We start from the raw sequence: 21,913 nt of genomic DNA, 5'->3' as shown, positions 1-21,913 counted from the left end.
AAAGCCCCCTTAATAGGTCACTTGTATTTTCCTTGGATGAACGAAGAAAACTATTGGGGAATAACATCTAAGTATCAAATGAGTTACATTGAATACACGTATGTGTTGCTTACATACCTTGGCAGAGAACAGAGAATTCAGGTAGGTGTTGTAAGGCAGCATTCACTATACTGCTATCTGAACTATCTAGACATGATATGATGGCTGGTAGAAGTTCTTTGGCATCACTGTCAAAATAAAAGATAGTCAAAGTTAAAGCTATGTCAAAGTTTTTGTTCATTCTAAACTTACAAACAATTAAAATTGAGGAAAAATTCATGGGAAATCTGGGTATCTTAGTCTGATTTATCTGTGTGATAGACAAAGACTGTCTCTGTCTCTGTCTACATTTGTCATAACATATGATTTCTGTAATTTATATAAATAACCACTAAATGATGATTGACAAACTGAAATACTGTCTGGATTTGGACTGTTATCATGACAGGCACACATTTAGGTCACTATTGCTGAGATCATCCTCATATTCTCTCAATCACTTTAGTACTGCTACATACCTTAATTTTTGTCTAATGTGTCTCATAGCCAGTGTACAAGCCTTAGCACTGTTACATACCTTGGTTTTTGTCTGTGTCTCATACCCAGTGTATAAGCCTTAGTACTGCTACATAAATTGGTTTTTGTCTAATGTGTCTCATACCCAGTGTATAAGTCATAGCACTGTTACATACCTTGGTTTTTGTCTAATGTGTCACATACCCAGTGTATAAGCCTTAGTACTGCTACATAAATTGGTTTTTGTCTAATGTGTCTCATACCCAGTGTATAAGTCATAGTACTGTTACATACCTTAATTTTTGTCTAATGTGTCTCATACCCAGTGTACAAGCCTTAGCACTGTTACATACCTTGGTTTTTGTCTGTGTCTCATACCCAGTGTATAAGTCATAATACTGTTACATACCTTGGTTTTTGTCTAATGTGTCTCATAGCCAGTGTATAAGCCTTAGTACTGTTACATACCTTGTTTTTTGTCTACTGTGTCTCATAGCCAGTGTATAAGTCATAGCACTGTTACATACCTTGGTTTTTGTCTAATGTGTCTCATAGCCAGTGTATAAGTCATAGTACTGTTACATACCTTGGTTTTTGTCTAATGTGTCTCATAGCCAGTGTATAAGCCTTAGTACTGTTACATACCTTGGTTTTTGTCTAATGTGTCTCATAGCCAGTGTATAAGCCTTAGTACTGTTACATACCTTGGTTTTTGTCTAATGTGTCTCATAGCCAGTGTATAAGTCATAGCACTGTTACATACCTTGGTTTTTGTCTAATGTGTCTCATAGCCAGTGTATAAGCCTTAGTACTGTTACATACCTTGGTTTTTGTCTAATGTGTCTCATAGCCAGTGTATAAGCCTTAGTACTGTTACATACCTTGGTTTTTGTCTAATGTGTCTCATAGCCAGTGTATAAGTCATAGCACTGTTACATACCTTGGTTTTTGTCTAATGTGTCTCATAGCCAGTGTATAAGCCTTAGCACTGTTACATACCTTGGTTTTTGTCTAATGTGTCTCATAGCCAGTGTATAAGTCATAGCACTGTTACATACCTTGGTTTTTGTCTAATGTGTCTCATAGCCAGTGTATAAGCCTTAGCACTGTTACATACCTTGGTTTTTGTCTAATGTGTCTCATAGCCAGTGTATAAGCCTTAGCACTGTTACATACCTTGGTTTTTGTCTACTGTGTCTCATAGCCAGTGTATAAGTCATAGCACTGTTACATACCTTGGTTTTTGTCTAAATGTGTCTCATAGCCAGTGTATAAGCCTTAGTACTGTTACATACCTTGGTTTTTGTCTAATGTGTCTCATAGCCAGTGTATAAGCCTTAGTACTGTTACATAAATTGGTTTTTGTCTAATGTGTCTCATAGCCAGTGTATAAGCCTTAGTACTGTTACATACCTTGGTTTTTGTCTAATGTGTCTCATACCCAGTGTATAAGCCTTAGCACTGTTACATACCTTGGTTTTTGTCTAATGTGTCTCATAGCCAGTGTATAAGTCATAGCACTGTTACATACCTTGGTTTTTGTCTAATGTGTCTCATAGCCAGTGTATAAGTCATAGTACTGTTACATACCTTGGTTTTTGTCTAATGTGTCTCATAGCCAGTGTATAAGCCTTAGCACTGTTACATACCTTGGTTTTTGTCTAATGTGTCTCATAGCCAGTGTATAAGCCTTAGTACTGTTACATACCTTGGTTTTTGTCTACTGTGTCTCATAGCCAGTGTATAAGTCATAGTACTGTTACATACCTTGGTTTTTGTCTAATGTGTCTCATAGCCAGTGTATAAGCCTTAGTACTGTTACATACCTTGGTTTTTGTCTACTGTGTCTCATAGCCAGTGTATAAGTCATAGTACTGTTACATACCTTGGTTTTTGTCTAATGTGTCTCATACCCAGTGTATAAGCCTTAGCACTGTTACATACCTTGGTTTTTGTCTAATGTGTCTCATAGCCAGTGTATAAGCCTTAGTACTGTTACATACCTTGGTTTTTGTCTAATGTGTCTCATAGCCAGTGTATAAGCCTTAGCACTGTTACATACCTTGGTTTTTGTCTAATGTGTCTCATAGCCAGTGTATAAGCCTTAGCACTGTTACATACCTTGGTTTTTGTCTAATGTGTCTCATAGCCAGTGTATAAGCCTTAGCACTGTTACATACCTTGGTTTTTGTCTAATGTGTCTCATAGCCAGTGTATAAGCCTTAGCACTGTTACATACCTTGGTTTTTGTCTAATGTGTCTCATAGCCAGTGTATAAGCCTTAGTACTGTTACATACCTTGGTTTTTGTCTAATGTGTCTCATAGCCAGTGTATAAGCCTTAGCACTGTTACATACCTTGGTTTTTGTCTAATGTGTCTCATAGCCAGTGTATAAGCCTTAGCACTGTTACATACCTTGGTTTATGTCTAATGTGTCTCATAGCCAGTGTATAAGCCTTAGTACTGTTACATACCTTGGTTTTTGTCTAATGTGTCTCATAGCCAGTGTATAAGCCTTAGCACTGCATTGGTTGTAATGCCCTACCATTAGCTTCATAAGTTCAGTCTGGTAATAGACAAATAGAAATAATAGACCACACATTAAAAATAGCAAAGAATACCTGAGTCTATACTGTTATCAACAATTCATGTAGCAATGAAACTGAAAATATACATTTTTAAAATTACAATTATGTTGTCTTAAAACAATGAGATTTCATATTATCAGCTAAATTCAGACATAAAATACAACTATGTTTTTTCCTAAATTGTTGCTTTCACAAGAAACAAATACAATAATCTTTATCCTTTTCTTGGCGACTTTGAGAAATCAACCACACCTAAGGAGTTTGCATTTATTAAAGATCCCTTATGTCACTCATATTTCTCAATGCCTACTGGAATATGAGCTAGGGAATAGCATACACTAAGCCCAGCGGGATAAACAAATCAAGAGTGGGCCAAAGAGATAAGATGATTGACCTTTACAGTAAATCATAGGCCCTCAGGGTACACTCACTCTTTATCTCCTACAAGCATATCGGACAATCATCATTTGTACTTTTTTCTCAGTGTACCAACCTACAATTTACAGACAAAATGATGAAACTTTATCTTACTGTAAAATATTGCAAAATATCCACTTTTCTTTTTGAGATATCATCTAGTTCTTGAAGGCCTTCTAGTGTTTCTGGAAGCATAGAATAACATAAAAAAGTTATTAGTATCGTTGATTGCTGGCAATACATTATTAGTATCGTTGATTGCTGGCAATGCATTATTTATAGGATGTACAGAGATATATTGCTATATCTCAATATAAAAGAAAATTAAATATTTCTGATACTACAAATATATATGACATGTATGTAACATAATAAATGATATTAGATTTTATCATTCCATATTTCATATTTTTGAAGGGCAAGGTGATCATAGCAAGGTTTTTATTTTGATATGTATAATGTTATTAAATAATTAACATTTTAGTGTAAACTTTGATATTTTCACTAAAGACTAATTTTCCATGTTTTGCTGGAAAACAAAAATATGAAAATGAGTACATTATAGTGATAAAACTGTCTTCTTGTACATAAACACAATGCACTACACTCAGTATTTCACAAAAAATTGTCTTTTGGGAACATATTGAACACTGTAAGATGGCAACATTTTCTGGTAGTGACAAAATGAAAGGGTTAGAGGTTTTATTAAGTCAGAATCAGAATCAGAATCAGAATCAGAATCAGAATCAGAATAACAATCAGAATCAGAATAACAATCAGAATCAGAATAACAATCAGAATAACAATCAGAATCAGAATAACAATCAGAATCAGAATAACAATCAGAATCAGAATAAGAATCAGAATCAGAATAAGAATCAGAATCTGAATCAGAAGAACAATCAGAATCTGAATCAGAATGACAATCAGAATCAGAATCTGAATCAGAATTACAATTAGAATCACAATCACAATCAGAATAACGATCACTTTTAACACTCAACCCACTAAGGTGGGGGAGGGGGGATTACAATGACAGTCACACAGATAAAAAACAAAACATAATACAAAAATAAAACTGCAGTAAACTAGTAAAATAAACCCACAACAAGATACTACAATGGCTGTAAGAACAGAGATAGCAGATTATACAATGAATGGATGACAGATGATAATCACATCAATTATATTCACTCATATGAACGCACGTTTCTTCTTATTTATTGATCAATGGGATTTCTAACAGATATAAACCAGAACACAACTCACAACATTCCATAAGGACATATGTCTCTGTTAGAGTTTGGAATGACATAGACCCTCCACCAACATGAGGGTCTATGACCTACCCAATATTTGTAAAACATCGACAGTGAATAGCTCCCTCAAGTGATAAGACCTTGAAAGCAAATAGCCCCCTCTAGAGTCATGGTCTGATACAAACAACTCAATGTTGTGCACATAAAATGTAAATAGTGGGTTAGTAGCATTCTACTTACCTTGTATACTATGTTCCATTGTCAGTTTGTCCATAAGGGGTTTGAGCTCTGCTCTGGACCACCTTGAACTGCTTGTAGCAGACATTACATTACTGAATGCACCATCACTGGGTAACCCACGTAGACTTTCTGTCACATTACTGTTTGTAGCAGGAATGTCAGCTTGGCTTTCTTTGTTACTCCTACTTGGCAAGGCTACAGTAGCAACAAGACTCTTCAACAATGGCATTTCTGGATAAAAGTTACTTAGGTCACTGTAAACATGTAAATAACAAAATAGAGGCAAGTATAGAACATTGGTTATTTGTGGTGGATGATACAAATCAATGTTATGTTAGGGGGTCCAACCATAAACCTAACTCCTTAGCATTCTTGCTGCTTTTTGGGGTAAACGAATGACTGTATACTATCTTTGATTGTAAGGATTAGTTTGTAGCAGTTTGTTGAAACTTTTGGACAAAAATTGGTGTCCAGACTACAGAAAAGATTTGTTACTATGATATTTCTATATGAATCAAATATTTGGTAGAAATATCTTTCTGTTCATGTACAGTATTTTCCATGGAGTAGACTTGAGGGTCATTTCAAAGACATGTACAAACAGTAATGTTTATTTCATCAAATATGTGAGGTCCAACTCTTAGTAGTTCATGCAAATATCTTTTTTATATTAAAACCTGATGAAGTATTTCTGAATTCAACTTTCTCAAAATTTTGAGAGATGCATGAAGGTTTCTCAAACACCATGAAACCAATAGTGCATGATATAGGATCCAAAACTGACAATAATTCTAATACCCTGTTTCTTAATCCCATATATTATATGACATTGTTGAATACTTACTGTAAGACACTAGAATATTTCTGTAGAAGTGACATGGCCTGGCTTTGATCATAGCTGCTGTAACTGTATAACATTTCTAGAAATTTGGTTATCAGTGGTGTAACTAGTTTTTGACCTCCATGTTCCTGGAATCAATAGATATCATCAGTCATAAGGTATTGGTGCAATATTTTAGATACTGAGGATAAATTTATATGAGTCACTAATAATAATAACTATCACATAAAAGTGTACATCAACTCATTTTTTCTGGAAAAAGTGGACAGAGAAAATCTAGATGAAAGAAATTGATATTTTGAAGGAAAAAATTTATAGGGGAACTATACCTGTATCAGGTGGAAATAAGATGAAAATGTTGAATGGAGTAGTTGTGTATTCTGTTCAAATATGTACGGACGTAGTAACTCCAACAAACCCAGCATATGTGAGAAGAACAGAAGATGATGACGAGATCGAAATTCACCAAATGTCAGATGTACACGTCCTCTCAATGCTGCTGAAATCATTGATAATTGTCTGTTGATGAAATTACACAAATAAATATTTGATATTATTAAGATGTATACAGTTACATTATAGACCCTCCACCAACATAGACCATCCACCAACATAGACCCTCCACAATGTTGGTGGCGTGTCTATGGTTACATGAATGATTTCCACTATTCATCCATACAATGATGTTTAAAAGAAATGAAATCACTAAAACTGTAGTTGTCAAAACATTTTTGTGTTGGTGTCTACAGCTAGGTCCTTAAGATTTCTGATCAAACTGGATAAAACTCATTATGCACAGTATCAAAAGTTCACATTCTTCAACACTGTGATGCCTACCTTTTTTAGATAGCATAATCTCTACACAGAGAAAATGAACCGTCTGAACAAAACATTACAACAAATTTCTCAATAACGAATATATTTAAATATTTTTTGTAATAATTGAATGTGAGATGTTTTAAACCTTAATCAAGAAAACTATTGCCTTGATTGCATCTGTGTAGATGTGCTGTATGTCAATGTCTTTCCAGAAATCAAGAAAACTATTGCCTTGATTACATCTGTGTAAATGTGCTGTATGTCAATGTCTTTCCAGAAATGGCATTGTCCTTATAGGAGATCAAACATGAAAAGTTCCTGGGTAGAGACCATTTTTAAAATGGACAATGTACACGATGTGATGTCGTCCCTTTACAAAATCTTACACGCTTTCATCTTATTATTAAAGGGTCACAGAATCTGATTATCAGGTCATCAAATACACAGGGTGCTACCATTTCCATGACACTGTCTTTCCAGTGTAATTTAGTCGAGGTGGATGCTACCACTTCCATGACACTGTCTTTCCAGTGTAATTTAATCTAGGTGTCTTACCTTAACAACAGTGTGGGATGTGAAGTAGCCAGTTTCCTCAATGCAATATTTGCATCATTCATTTTAGTTTCAGCATTGCGACCAGATTTACTTTTGGCTAAAGTTGATATTAACCCATGAGTTAAGATATCAAACTGTAACAAACAAACAGACACATGTGGAAATTCTACTTGTTTAAACAAATTTATTTGATTTTGATTTATGTATGTTATTTTTTGGCATTGTTACCACAGAACAAAAATGCCTGTTCACTCATAAAAAAATGTGGGGTTTTTTTTGTTTTTTTTACTTTGTTGTTACCATGCAAAATTTCAATAAATTCTTTTAGCAAAGACAACTTACCTGACTAAAACTAAGACTTGCTGAACTGGCTTGTCTGATTAGAAATCCTGGGTCAGATAGCGTCTGAATTAATTCTGGTTGTTGAAGATAAACCTCTGTCAACAGAAGTAGTGCTGTATTGTGTTTACCACTAGAACAGAAGAATACAGTAGATGGTTAGACACAGTGTTGATTTGATTTCATTTGATATTTATTTTGGTGGTTTAATAATAATGCTGATTTTAATATTGTTTTTCTTTTCCTGGCAAGTCTTTTCCTCAAGTGAATATGCACACTCTTTAGCATACTATAGCCATAACTTTGGTGAAGAACTAATGATAAAATACCTACTATTCTTTGGAACATAGATTTTACCTACAAATCTACTGATCACCACACATGACAAAAACACAAGAGCCTCTAGACCTTCATTAGAAAATGGTCACTCAGTATAATTAGTAGACTTACAGTTAGCAATCTAACAGAATTAAGTCCCCTTGATTTAGCATGTTAGAGTTTTTTTTATACTTCTTCATTAAAGGGATAGTGCACATGTATCCTTTCAGGGAGGCCCAAATAGCACGGCCAATTTGGTCAGTAGTAAACAGTAAAACATGGCAGATAAGTAGAGAGTAAAACAGTGGGAAGTGGCAAACAGAATCTGAAAGTCTGTAATCTAATATGTACTACATAAATTTGTATTGGTGACATCATTAACAACCAATCAATATCATTCACTATGATGTCATAATTTATGGTAACACTGAATTGATGACATCATTAACAACCAATCAATATCATTCACTATGATGTCATAATTTATGGTAACACTGAATTGACGACATCATCAATAACCAATCAACTCACTAATTCATTATAATGTCATCACTTCATCTGCTCACCTGCTGTTATTGATATTAGCCAACAAATGATTGACCATACTGTTCAGAATATCCTTGTTACCATGGCAATAGTTCATTAACAGAGGAAGTCTGGACTCAATGATGGTGAGTGCCTTGTCATGTGATGTGATAGAGAGTTCAGCTAGAATCAAATCACTCAAAGTACACACTTGTTGACTTGACAAATAAAACATGTCTTCTTTTGTATGTTTCTGAAAGTCAAGAAATAAACAATTCCATCACTTGTATTAATGGGATTCAAACCCAGAGTCTATGAATATTCATTCTTGTAATCTCATTGTTCATAACATAAATAAATTCACATAATGATTTTGCAAAAGACATCCCTTCTTCCCAAAGCAATTTAAACAGAGCAACATCTTGTACTATGTTATACTGTGGAAGCCACTTTCTTATATTTTCAGATGTACAATAAACATATATTGACATGTAACATGTACACCACGTGAAGAGAAGACTGATTAGGGTAGATTGACATGGTGTATCTTACAGTATACACATCACAGGACATACGGTTTACAGTAATTTCATCTCTACACTTGCATTGCTATAATAGATGGAACCTAATGTACTATACCTTTGGTGTTTTAGTATCTCTGCCTTGCCATAGTTTAGGAATGTGTATACAAGCCCAAAGGAAATCCAAGGCTGCTGTGCTGTCAATGCTGTCAAATACAACAACAACAACAACAATCTGTTATTTCTTCAGATTTCATTGGATGAGATCAACAGACAACATTTTCTGTTGTTATTCAACTATAGTTATAGTATTTACTGGTAACTGTCATACAGAATGTAGTAGTGTACACATAGTAACATTTACTATCAAACAACCCACTATAAATGTTCCAGGAAAGATTCTGTGTATGTTAGTTGATACTTTTGTAACTGAAATAATTGCTATTGTAAGATTACTGCAGTTATGTTACTGATTTTTTAATAATTTTGCCTCTTGACTCAAGACCTTACCTTGTTGTATCTACTGGTTGTCGTAGTAACCAATTAATACACTGATGTAATGTCTTCCAGTTGCTTTGATGAGTTAACAATGCTAACAGATATGCACTGCATGACCCTTGACATTTACTTTTCCTCTTATCAGAATGTTTCTTTGTAAAGAGTAATTGTTGTTGAAGATGTGGGCATGTCTTTAAGATGTCGGGGTCTAGCAGTTCTGACCAATCAATCAACAGCCCTGCAGTGGATGACTGTAACCTCTCAGACCTGTCAATCAAAATATTTGAGATGAGTCCTAACCAATCAATGCACAGCAAAGAAATGATGGTATGTAAACTTTGTGACCTGTCAGTCAAATAACTAAGATACATTCTGACCAATCAATGCACAGAAAATCAAATGGGGGAGGGGGACAAATATCCATGATGAAGTCCCAACTGAGAACAAAAGCTGCACAAGCTAATACTGATGATTGTACTTGATGACTTTAACTCCACTGAAAATATCAAATTAAAAAAAAAAAAAATTAAATAGATATTTTAGAGGACTTACATATCAGAAATGTCTTCTTGTAATTTGGTTTCTTCTTCCAGTAATAATTCACTTATCATTTCACTTGTAGCGGGTGATGACTGGGAGGTTGGTACCATGGCAACTGATAATACTACATCAACAAACTCTGCCAGCTGACTGGAGTTGACACTGACTAAATGATGATACACTAGACGATAAAAACAAAGAAATCATTTTGATGACAAAGTCATTTATTTGAGCACAATCAAATCTTTCACTTACTTTCTTAAAAATTCAATCTCTTTTTAAATCTCACGTCAAGTGAAAGCCTACATTACCTACCTCTTTGAAAGTTTTTCTTATCCATCTTCAACTTGCCCTTTGACACTGCGTCAATTATTTCTTTTGCATCTAATTTAGTCAGGTCAATGTCTGGGTGTATACTTTCATCTGTTTCCATGGCTACAAATAATAGGACAATAATAATACTTATGATCAAAAATCAAATGTTTTGGTCCTGAAAATCGTGTGAAATGTTGATATTTCAGTCGTAAACTATTCTAAAATGAACTCAAGTCCAGATTCCATATAAAATACAGAACAGGATATACTAGTATGTGTAATATTGTATCAAATGAAAGAATGACAAACTCTACTCAACGACTTCTTTAATATACCTTAATCTTCCTATGAAACCTGCTACTGGTCAGAATCATTGTAAAATCACATCATATTCTTCAAATAGACAACTGCCTGCAACTTGACTATTGTGTGCTTGGCCACTGTCTTCAGATGTCAATTATTATTATTATTATTATTAGACTTTATTTAATCTCGATAGACTGTTGAGCCACTGTCTTCAGATTTCAATGCGTAGGTTCTATGCTTAATAAAATTGTGTTCCCAACCTTGATTGTACAACCATAGCCATTGTAATGAGGCTTGCAACCTTGGATATACAATGTCTACATATGGCAGTACGGAGTACGGTTGTATAGTTGGGAGTAGAGTACACACTATGTGAAACATTCCCTTCAAAATATGCACTAACTTACCATCACTACTTGCTTTGATGTCATGTTTATTCACATATTGGTGTAGCAGATTGGTAAAGACACTTTGGTGAGATTCAGATCTTTTCAAAATAGCAGACAACAGGTTGGTGTATTTCTTTAGATCTTCTTCACTATCCAGGGACTTCTATAGCAGGAAGTGAAAACACAAGATATTATAAAATGAAGGTTTACGATGACATTGTTTGTTTGTTGCATGTCTCTGTTAACAATACTGATAAAGTGACTGATGGCAGGATCTTAGTCAAGCAAGAACTTAAGGAATACAACATTTTCTTTGAAAGTTTTGTTAGTTGCGCGACAGTAGACTGTAAGATTCAGTTATTAGTGTTACTACACTGGAAATATTATATGGTGGAAATATCTCAAATTTTTCTCTGGCACCTTGTTGGAATCACCAGAAATGTACGATTATTCTTAACAATTTTCTGACTTTGTGAGTAACAATATTATATGACTCCAAAGTCCAACAACATTCATTGTCACACATTCAAAGTAGTATTACAATATTATTCTTTACCTGTCGTTTGTATAGTAAGTTGATCAGTGGACATGATAAGTGATGTTTACTGTGTAGTTTTGTTATAAATTCACTGCTGTGTTCAGACTCTATAAGTCCTAAAATGGCTTGTACCAGATAATCACCAGTTCCACTACTTGAATCACCAACTTTCAATGTGGAGATTTCTTTAGATAAAGCCTGAAATCAAAACAACAAATAAAGATTTGAATGATCAATCTGTCTACTGTACTGCAGACAAACTGCATCATATAATATGACCACATCATGTAATGACATTGTCATAATTTCAAACATAAATTAAATAGCCATAATGATATATAGGCCGCCATAGTGTACAATAACAGCCACAGGTATTATTGGAGTTTAAATCTATGTACGAAGCTGTGATTATGAATATGATATGATATGATGATATGATATATGATATGACATGATAAGATATGGTGTTCCTTGACAGAGGCTGCTGTCACATGGTATATAACATAATTTTATTACAATTGCTATAGATTCATTGTGCAGCAAATGTTTTAGTTAAAAGTAAAGTTGACCTTTACCCCCAACCACTGTTTTGTGTTGTTGTGTAGAGTAGATTTAAAAACATACAAAGCTTATCGTTACATACAGGATCCTTGAGAACATGTTGACACAATGAAACTCTATTGACTAACAGAAATATAGAAGCATTTACCTGTTGCAGTGTTCTGAGTTGTCTTCTTTCACTTGATAATGTTGACTTAATATCACCAACACTGAATAACTGAGAAGTGAATATCAAAGACGGCAAATAATTATGATCAGCACAACAATGATTAAAATGATAAGATGAAATAATTGCACACAAATGATAATCTCACAAACAATTTTACGAGAGTTGTCAGGCAACGACATCATAATTTCACAAAAAAACCTGAAATAGTCATAAAACAAACAAATAAACCAAATTTATTTATCTCCCTGACTTTATCATCTTACCAGATAACAAAACAGATAATCTGCCATTTTTGTCATAATACATCATATACTAACTATCACTACTCACTTTCAGTAAAATCAGTTTAGCAGTATCACTGTCATCTACAGAAAGCTTTGTCTTCACAACTTCAGGAATCTTATCCTTTTTTTCCTCAACTGTCATGTCTTCCACGACATCATCCTTAGCTTTGTCAACTACAACATCAAACATTATACATTGTATAGTATGTATACTACACAGTTTAAGGAAATTGAAGTGATTGATAGATCGCTACTCTTAATACCATACTCTGTATTTTTAAAGGAAATATCATCCTTATAAAAGTGTGTATTTTGTATTGTGTATACCATTTCAGTTTGACCTTTGGGTCACCATAGGACGGTAGAAAAAAAACATTATAATCATTTATATGATGTACAAATATACATTTAGAAATTAAAGGATTTTGTTAATGTACAAACAATGTACAAACCTGAGTCAAATTTTGACTAAAACTATTCAAACTTATCAAAACATCAGAAAGAAATAATTACAGTGATGACATTCATCATGATAGCTGTATTTCTCACCTGGTTTTTCCAGAAAACTCTGCAGCATACCATGAAACTTGCTTCCTCCACCAGCTCCTCTCATCTGCTGTACTTCTACAAGTTGTGCCATGTAACCTTTGTCAACAACAGCTTGTTCCATACTATACATGTCATTTGTACAGGCTAGGTCTAGATGCTGTAGTAGTTTACTATGTCATAAAACAGAGAGAAAATCAAAGGAGTGTTCCATACTATACATGTCATGTGAACAGGCTAGGTCTAGATGCTGTAGTAGTTTACTATGTCATAAAACAGAGAGAAAATCAAAGGAGTGTTCCATACTATACATGTCATGTGAACAGGCTAGGTCTAGATGCTGTAGTAGTTTACTATGTCATAAAACAGAGAGAAAATCAAAGGAGTGTTCCATACTATACATGTCATTTGTACAGGCTAGGTCTAGATGCTGTAGTAGTTTACTATGTCATAAAACAGAGAGAAAATCAAAGGAGTGTTCCATACTATACATGTCATGTGAACAGGCTAGGTCTAGATGCTGTAGTAGTTTACTATGTCATAAAACAGAGAGAAAATCAAAGGAGTGTTCCATACTATACATGTCATGTGAACAGGCTAGGTCTAGATGCTGTAGTAGTTTACTATGTCATAAAACAGAGAGAAAATCAAAGGAGTGTTCCATACTATACATGTCATGTGAACAGGCTAGGTCTAGATGCTGTAGTAGTTTACTATGTCATAAAACAGAGAGAAAATCAAAGGAGTGTTGTCTACTTCTAAACAGACATATACCAGATTCTGTGAACCATTTTGATTTCAATTTCTTTGGTCCATTTTTTTCCACTTAGTTATTCTTTATGCTATTTTAAAAGATAGTTTTAAACATTCAAATACTTAGATTTGTTCAAAGATATCCAAAATATATTAAAAAAGACAATAAAAAGTCTTAAAATCATTCTGTAGGGTATTGTGGTATTGTTGCTTTCATAATAATAATAATAATAATAATAATAATTGCTGTGATTTTGACTAACACTAGTAACTCCTTAGCTTTGATACAAGTATGTATCGTTTGTAAAGTGAATCCAATCTTCTATTTCTTGCCCTGACATTGATAACTTTCCAACCTCACCTCATACTGTTGACAGGAATACCAAAAGACTGAACAAATAACACCAACTGAGCTGGTTCTAAGTCTTCCAAAGCTGAAAAGTCAAAAATGAAAAATATTTAAAGAATTATCTACTTTGAAATAATATCTAGAATATGATATTTTATCACTGCTATTTCTTTCCAAATTATGGCTATGTATGTTAAGAGTGAATGTGTTATAAACATTCTGTTAAACTATTGCTCTACTTCATTTTAATAGAAATACAATAGAAGAGATATAAAGAAGGGTCATGCATAATAATTACATCTACAGATTTCTTGTATCATATTATGGTACATTAAATTCTTGCAGAAATGTACAATGGTTCTGTTATATTTATGTGTAGGTAGATGATCCAAGGTTAAAGGTCAACCTACCAGCATCCACAAGTCTTCCTACATTGGATCTGATCATTCTTAGTTTTAACCAATCAGGCAGCAGTAATGCCTCTTCAGAGGTGTCCACTAGAAATGCTGACGGCGAGGGCGCTGTCTCAGGGAACCATGCACTCAGTAGATAGTCAAAGGCCATGCTTCCTAAGATTCAATACAAATATATTATATATCACCATTGCTATAAATCTTCACTGTTGTTGTCATCATTGTCTTCACCGCTGTTGCCATTGCTGCCACCACCACCACCAGAACCAGTACTGCCTTCATCACATCATCCACTCTCACATGCAAAAATAGACAGATGCACACACTCTCACACATACACACATACACATACACTCTCTCTCACACATACACACACACATGCACGCACACACACACACACACACACACACACACATACATACATACATACATACAATCACATATGGGCACATACACACAGACACACAGACACACACATACATACATACATACATACAGACACACACACACACAATCACACATAGGCACATACACACTGATAAACAGTTAAGCTTAAGTAGTATCAGTGAGTAAACAAATTATCTCCCATATTAATAATATATAATTAATAATAATAATTATTATTATTCCATAACAGAGTACAGACATAATCTATTACCTGTTGGTTTTCCATAGGTGAGTAAAATAACCATGGCATGTACAACCAGGATATGCATTGTAGCAGCTTCACCACTCTGCCAATGTATAAATACTTGGTCTTGTGTGTCAGACTGGGTAAATAGATAAACACATTGGAGATTAATATAAATACTTGGTCTTGTGTGTCAGACTGGGTAAATAGATAAAAACATTGAAGATTAATCAAAAGTCATCATCACTTTCTCCATTGAAAACAATGTAATGCACGGTGTTTGCATATATGAGACATTTAACAAAAATAAGGCTACAGTTTCATTCCAAAGACAGTATTGGGCTCACATCAAAGATGCTATATGTAGCATGAATGTACTTATTTACTGTCAAACATGAAATCTTAGTAAGTACTCACCCAGGAGTATGATTCAGCATGTGGTTGTGTTGCCTTCTTTAGGTAATCATAAAAGATCTTCAACATGGATGACAATGTAATATCAGCTTGGTCTAACTTGGTTTCTTTAGGTAACATATAACTAAGTATAGTTGGTCTTTCTACTATCAGTTGTGCCAAATCCTTATAAGAAACAAAAAATTGGACTGAATTCAAAGTGCTCACCCAAGAAAATTGCAAAAAAGAATTTCCCAGTTATATCCAGTAAGAGGTACACTATCTTTTGCTATAAAGCCCAGCTGTGATATATGTACAGATTTTTTACACCATTGCCCTCTTAACATGTCATAGGCAGATAAACTGCAACGAAATTATTTCCATTTTTTGAAAGACTTCATCTTGACTTGTCAAGGAATGGCTTGTCAGTTTCCACTCCTAGCATTACTGGGCAATATATACCGGGTATATATTGAAGCCCACCCCTTGTAGTCAGCAGATGAAGAGGCATAACAACAATACATTAATATTGCCTGTGAGCCTTTATACAAACTGCTGGCTGGGATAGATGGTGTCATTTTCTGAATCTATGATCGGTTTTGAACATCTTCCATACAACATTAGTCAAACTCAACAGCAAATCTCATTTGTCACTATGTTATTTATTAAACTTCAATCCATTGATGGTACCTCCTGAGGGCGCACTAACATCTGATGAGCAAATTTACTTACCAATGCCAAGTCAGCCATTTCATGGAGTTGATGTGATGACGAATGTTTGGATAAAAACATAATATATGCACTGATTGTGACTGGATCAGTTTCCATTTGACAAGCCTGAAATGATAGAAAATTATATTAATATACTTTTGATTCTTTCGAATAACAATATTTCTGTTACTCCTCTTCAGTAAATTTTTAGGCCCTTGCAGTTGTTATTTTTCATTAATTTTGTTAAAAATACAACACACTCTTCTTGGTAACACTGTAATCTTTGTAATCAGCTAAATGACCTGTCTACTAGTCAATGGTGCTAATGTGTGTCTATTGGCTTGATGGCCATGTGTAAACAATATTATAAATGTAAACAGGACTTTTTAACAAATTGTAAATATGAGGAATTCTGATCTGGCTTGATATCACAAGGAGGTCACCAACAAGTGTGCTTTGGCAAGAATAACAGCATACAATAACAAAAATTCTGAAAACAGTAGTTGCATTTTAGCTGCTGAGGCTTGCTAGTTATAGAATTTATATCAACTAACTTAACTTCACATTCTCATTGAATAAAACCACAACAACATTTAGCAGTCTCCATCACTCTGGAGTTTATACACACAGTACAATATTTGTAACAGTACCTGTCTGATATGATAGCAGGCTTGACTCTGTACAGTTTTAAACTGGGGGAGTAGTGGTAAATGTTTCAACAGCCAACCATGCATTTCTAAGAACTTAGGGATTTCATCTGTTGTCCCTTCTTCTTCTTCCTCTACAATCATGATGTCATCTTCATCATCATCTTCAGTATCACTGTTATCTTCTTTGACTCTTACCACATGTAACTTCTCTTTTGTCTTTGTTTTAGTGTCTGGTTTATTCAGTAACATGGAGAGCCCCTGAAGGAGAGAAGAGTAAAATGCTGAGGAAAAGTTACACTTTTTTCTGAGTACAAGAACAGAAAACTTAATAGTTGGTATCTATATTAGGATAACAATGCATAGAGTAATACTACAGCTGTGTAAGATATACATCCATCTTTTAAAATGCTTTTGACATTAATCGATAAATCATTTTTCATTTGGTTTCAGTTTCAATGAATCTGTCAAATATTTTGGAGTCATTATCTGTCATCAACTATGGTAGGGGTCAGAAGGTCAAAATCCTTGGCAGCCAATGATCTGACAGCTTGTTGCTGAGAACTGAGTCTTACCTTGGCAGCCAATGATCTGACAGCTTGTTGCTGAGAACTGAGTCTTACCTTGGCAGCCAATGATCTGACAGCTTGTTGCTGAGAACTGAGTCTTACCTTGGCAGCCAATGATCTGACAGCTTGTTGCTGAGAACTGAGTCTTACCTTGGCAGCCAATGATCTGACAGCTTGTTGCTGAGAACTGAGTCTTACCTTGGCAGCCAATGATCTGACAGCTTGTTGCTGAGAACTGAGTCGACATAGAAAATAATCCAGTATTTCGACAGTGGCCTGTGGTCTGCTGTCTGCGTCGTACAACAAACTCTGTAATCTATTCAATAACTGTTCCTGTTTACGTAATTTCTGTCAACAAATAAACAATAACAAATTACTTGCCGTTTTTTCATTTATGTAATTCTTGGAAAATGAAAGCCTAGAAATAGTGTCCATCCAACTACTCTCTGTGTGTACAATACCAGAAATAAGTAATAAATGTTTTTATATTTGCTACTAAAGATAGGATAGGATTTTGTTGACGTGAATACTTTGTAGTCAAATTTTGTGGAACACAGATCTAGCACTGAGAGGAACATTCTTATCATGAAATAGAAATTAAAACCTTGGTTTGTGCATAATATCAGCTGTTTCCATGACAATTTTCTTCATTACTTCTTCTTAAATTCAAGTATGGAATGAGAAATGACATTAATATTCTTAAAAATAACCACTATTTTGATCAAAGCGTTCTGTCTTCTTATTTCTATCTACCAGCTATTTAGAGGTCCATGTCAGATTAGGGTTAACATTTTGGTGAAAAGAACAGTTATCTAGCCGAGCTATTGAAAAAAATGGCTCTTGACAAATAAGATGGCTCAACAGATAGGATAACTAAATGTGAGAACCTGGGTTTAAAACAGTTGCATGCATGTTGAGATACATGTCAATCAAATCAGATCAAATTGAAATGAATACTAAAGTACTTTTGAGTCTCAATATTATGCACTGATTAGCCGGTAACATCGTTAAGTTGCCGTCCGGGAAATTCATGAGATGCCTTGTTGACTTGTTGACAATCATGACCTCACCTGTTGTCTCTTGTTTTGTTCTACTGCATTCTCTTCATCCGATATATCCTGACTGATTTCAGTCTCTGTACTGTCGTGTAGTAGGAATTCACATAGACACTGTACTGGGAGTACATCTAGTGAACCATCACTGGATTCTACTAACTCTGCCAACCATGGCATAGACTGAGATGCACCCTGCTAGAAATGATGATAATGTATAAAATGTGGTAGTGTTATAGGAAAATAATAAACAAATACATGATGAACTATCTACCTCATACTACTTTGATTTTTTGACTTGACTATGAAATAAGACCAGATTAAAGTTTATTGTAGAACATAATAAAGTCTTTTGAGTTGTATCCTATCTCTGTCACCAATATTGTTTTTAGGCATCTGTGAGTCTGTCTGTGTGTATGTATGTATGTATGTATGTATGTATGTATGTATGTATGTATGTATGTATGTATGTATGTATGTATGTATGTGTGTGTGTGTGTGTGTGTGTGTGTGTGTGTGTGTGTGTGTGTGTGTGTATGTATGTATGTATGTATGTATGTATGTATGTACGTATGTATATGTATGTATGTATGTATTTGTTTCAGCCATTAAAACAGTGAATACAATTCAGTTACATAAAATCAGAAATCTAGTTTGTCCTTACCTGTCGTTGGATAATATCCAGTAAGAAATCAGGTGCTCTACTTCTACAGAGTAAATTACCAAGTTTTAGAGTCTGGTTTAAAGTCTGTAATTCTTCCAACACTGGTGATGGTGGTCTTCTGGCTACACCACTAGTATGGAAAATAGAAATAAAATTTATCAGAAATCACCTCTTAATGTCAAAGAATACTTACGTTTTATCATATCAGATAGGTGACACCTACAGAAACAGAGATATCACTACACGTTCCATAACAAATGATTCATTTTCATTGTAGAGTCTAAAAATTTGACTCGTCACACATTTTCACAATGAACAACTTTTTGGTATCTACTGGATTACATATCTCAAGAAAACACCATTAGATGACAAAATATTGGTATTTATTTAACCAGCTGTGTAACCTTTCACTATACATTCTATAAGGAATGATTTACTGTTTTGTGGCTAAAACTGTCAGTCACACAGATTTCAACAATGACGGAATTTGTTGTACAGACTGTGGTGAAAGTAAATCTCAAGCAATGACAAAAGTATGTTTGAATCCTTCAAAATTGACAACAATCCTTAGCTGGTTGTCTAGACTGTTTTGACATATGGCATTATCTTTTATAAGATATCTGAGAGATAAGGACAATAGTTGATGTTATTTTACTTACTGTGGGTCCATACTGGTCAACTGTGCTAGTAATAAACTGCTACTTTCATCAATATGCATTCTGGTTGAAGCAGCGGCAAGATGACTCTCAAATTCTAAGATTTCTTGCTTTTCCATTTGGGCAAGCTGGATATGAATTAGTGCAGTGACAAAAATGTGATCATATCAATATTACATCATTAATAGATTCAATGTCAATCACATGATTTGCATTGAACAACATTATTCGATTGTCAACACAGAACAATAGTTATAATATGAGAGAAAGGGGTCATAGACAGTATATTTGATTTGTCTATGTCAAAGGTCATGATTCAAATTGTTTTAGTGTCAAAGGTCATTACTCAAAGTTAAATTTTTGCTGTCATATCAATATTAATTATCAAGGGGAAAAACATGAATAATTCTTTAATCTAAAATCATTATTACGTAAACATGGATATTTATTTTGTTACAAACATTCTAACCTGTAACTCTCTACTTCGGATCTCTTCCACTGTTCTTTCATCCGTTGCCATGGTAGGAGGTGGAAAACTGAAATGACTGTAGACAAAGAGAAATAAACTGTCAAAATTTCTACATCTGTGATCTGTGATGCCATACACAAGTGCACTCATATGTAAGCTATGAGTGAAACATCCAAAGTTCTACTTTAATTTGATGATATTTATGTGTACAATGTCAAAAAATATGATGGTGTTGAGTTGCAAATATAGTTTTATTTCTGGACATTTGTAATTCATGTACATCAATATACATACTACATTATGAATGGGTTGAAATGAGTAAAATCAACTGTTTTGGTTGATAAACTCCAATGTTCTCATTTGATGTTTATTTTCATTAGAGAATGTTAACAATCTGTACTGCTACAGAATTCCTTACTCTACAGCTATATCCTTGCAAATCAAGGCTGATGTCAAATGATAATTTTCTAACATGGTCTTTGGGTCTTTCATGATATCAACTTTGTGCATCAATTATAAAACCATGACAACAAAGGTTTGTAACTATGGTAACAGGCTAGAGCTATAAATAGTTTCTAAAGTTGAGCGATTCTCTTACTTTGTCATGCACATCTCCATCAGACATTTCAACATAGGGTATTCCTCCCACGCCTTTTGTCCTGTAAAAACGTAACAAGTAGAATTGAACACTTTCATTTAGTACTGTACAGCATATATCTATATAATCTTTGTCACTCTATATAATCCCTCGTCAAAAAAAGTTGGTGTTTCACTTTTGTACAAGAAATCTTTGTACATATAAATATCTGCTGTCTACAAACTTGCTTCATTTTTCTGTAACAAAATGTTAAACCTACCGAATGAGCATTTTGCACAAAAAATATTGCAGACCAAAATACAGATGAAAAGTACACCATATTATGTATGCATTACAACACAAGTGATTACAAGAGTCTGTCATAAATGCATTCAGTTTGGGTGATATTTAACACCATATAAATTGGGATTTATTCTACATATTAGTACCATTATATAACAATATCACATCAAATGGCTTTCACACAACAGTTTCATTTTATAACCCCATTTTATAATTTAGGTGTCAAAAAGTCATCTGTACATAACGTGAACAATTCTTGTCTTTATTACAATTATTTGACACAATGTTTAACTTAATCATTAATGGGTAATGATAGGAATATTGATATGACATATCACAGTAATCACATGACAGACTCTTTTGTATAACTCTTGATATCTTCAAAGTCAGAGATTCAATCCTAGGTTCTCACATTAGTGTTGTCTTAGCAGTGGAGACTTAAAGGCCAGGGTTTCAATCCTAGGTTCTCACATTAGTGTTATCTTATCAGTGGAGGCTTAAAGACCAGGGTTTCAATCCTATGTTCTCACATTAGTGTTATTTTAGCAGTGGAGACTTAAAGGCCAGGGTTTCAATCCTATGTTCTCACATTAGTGTTATTT

General features: G+C 34.2%; 1 protein-coding gene across 1 annotated transcript in view; it reads right to left on the bottom strand.

The window, feature by feature from the left end:
• Positions 1-21,913, bottom strand: part of LOC144436007 (integrator complex subunit 1-like) — a 50,787-nt gene that overhangs the window by 4,562 nt on the left and 24,312 nt on the right. Inside the window, exons 17-46 of the mRNA XM_078124677.1 lie at positions 21,030-21,090; positions 20,432-20,507; positions 19,966-20,090; positions 19,307-19,436; positions 18,661-18,840; positions 17,789-17,938; positions 17,025-17,282; positions 16,396-16,500; positions 15,688-15,849; positions 15,298-15,409; positions 14,637-14,795; positions 14,239-14,311; positions 13,128-13,297; positions 12,625-12,752; positions 12,274-12,342; positions 11,583-11,762; positions 11,045-11,189; positions 10,332-10,451; positions 10,029-10,197; positions 9,489-9,743; positions 9,097-9,184; positions 8,499-8,710; positions 7,618-7,747; positions 7,276-7,409; positions 6,231-6,420; positions 5,905-6,029; positions 5,061-5,314; positions 3,676-3,746; positions 3,031-3,122; positions 118-227 (exon numbers count right to left, since the gene is read on the bottom strand). Coding sequence (XP_077980803.1) covers positions 118-227; positions 3,031-3,122; positions 3,676-3,746; positions 5,061-5,314; positions 5,905-6,029; positions 6,231-6,420; positions 7,276-7,409; positions 7,618-7,747; positions 8,499-8,710; positions 9,097-9,184; positions 9,489-9,743; positions 10,029-10,197; positions 10,332-10,451; positions 11,045-11,189; positions 11,583-11,762; positions 12,274-12,342; positions 12,625-12,752; positions 13,128-13,297; positions 14,239-14,311; positions 14,637-14,795; positions 15,298-15,409; positions 15,688-15,849; positions 16,396-16,500; positions 17,025-17,282; positions 17,789-17,938; positions 18,661-18,840; positions 19,307-19,436; positions 19,966-20,090; positions 20,432-20,507; positions 21,030-21,090 — 4,233 coding nt within the window. The remainder of the gene's footprint in view (positions 1-117; positions 228-3,030; positions 3,123-3,675; positions 3,747-5,060; positions 5,315-5,904; positions 6,030-6,230; positions 6,421-7,275; positions 7,410-7,617; positions 7,748-8,498; positions 8,711-9,096; positions 9,185-9,488; positions 9,744-10,028; positions 10,198-10,331; positions 10,452-11,044; positions 11,190-11,582; positions 11,763-12,273; positions 12,343-12,624; positions 12,753-13,127; positions 13,298-14,238; positions 14,312-14,636; positions 14,796-15,297; positions 15,410-15,687; positions 15,850-16,395; positions 16,501-17,024; positions 17,283-17,788; positions 17,939-18,660; positions 18,841-19,306; positions 19,437-19,965; positions 20,091-20,431; positions 20,508-21,029; positions 21,091-21,913) is intronic.

This window comes from Glandiceps talaboti, chromosome 5, assembly GCF_964340395.1.
Source record: "Glandiceps talaboti chromosome 5, keGlaTala1.1, whole genome shotgun sequence".
NCBI lineage: Eukaryota > Metazoa > Hemichordata > Enteropneusta > Spengelidae > Glandiceps > Glandiceps talaboti.
This window is presented reverse-complemented; position numbering and strand designations above follow the sequence as displayed.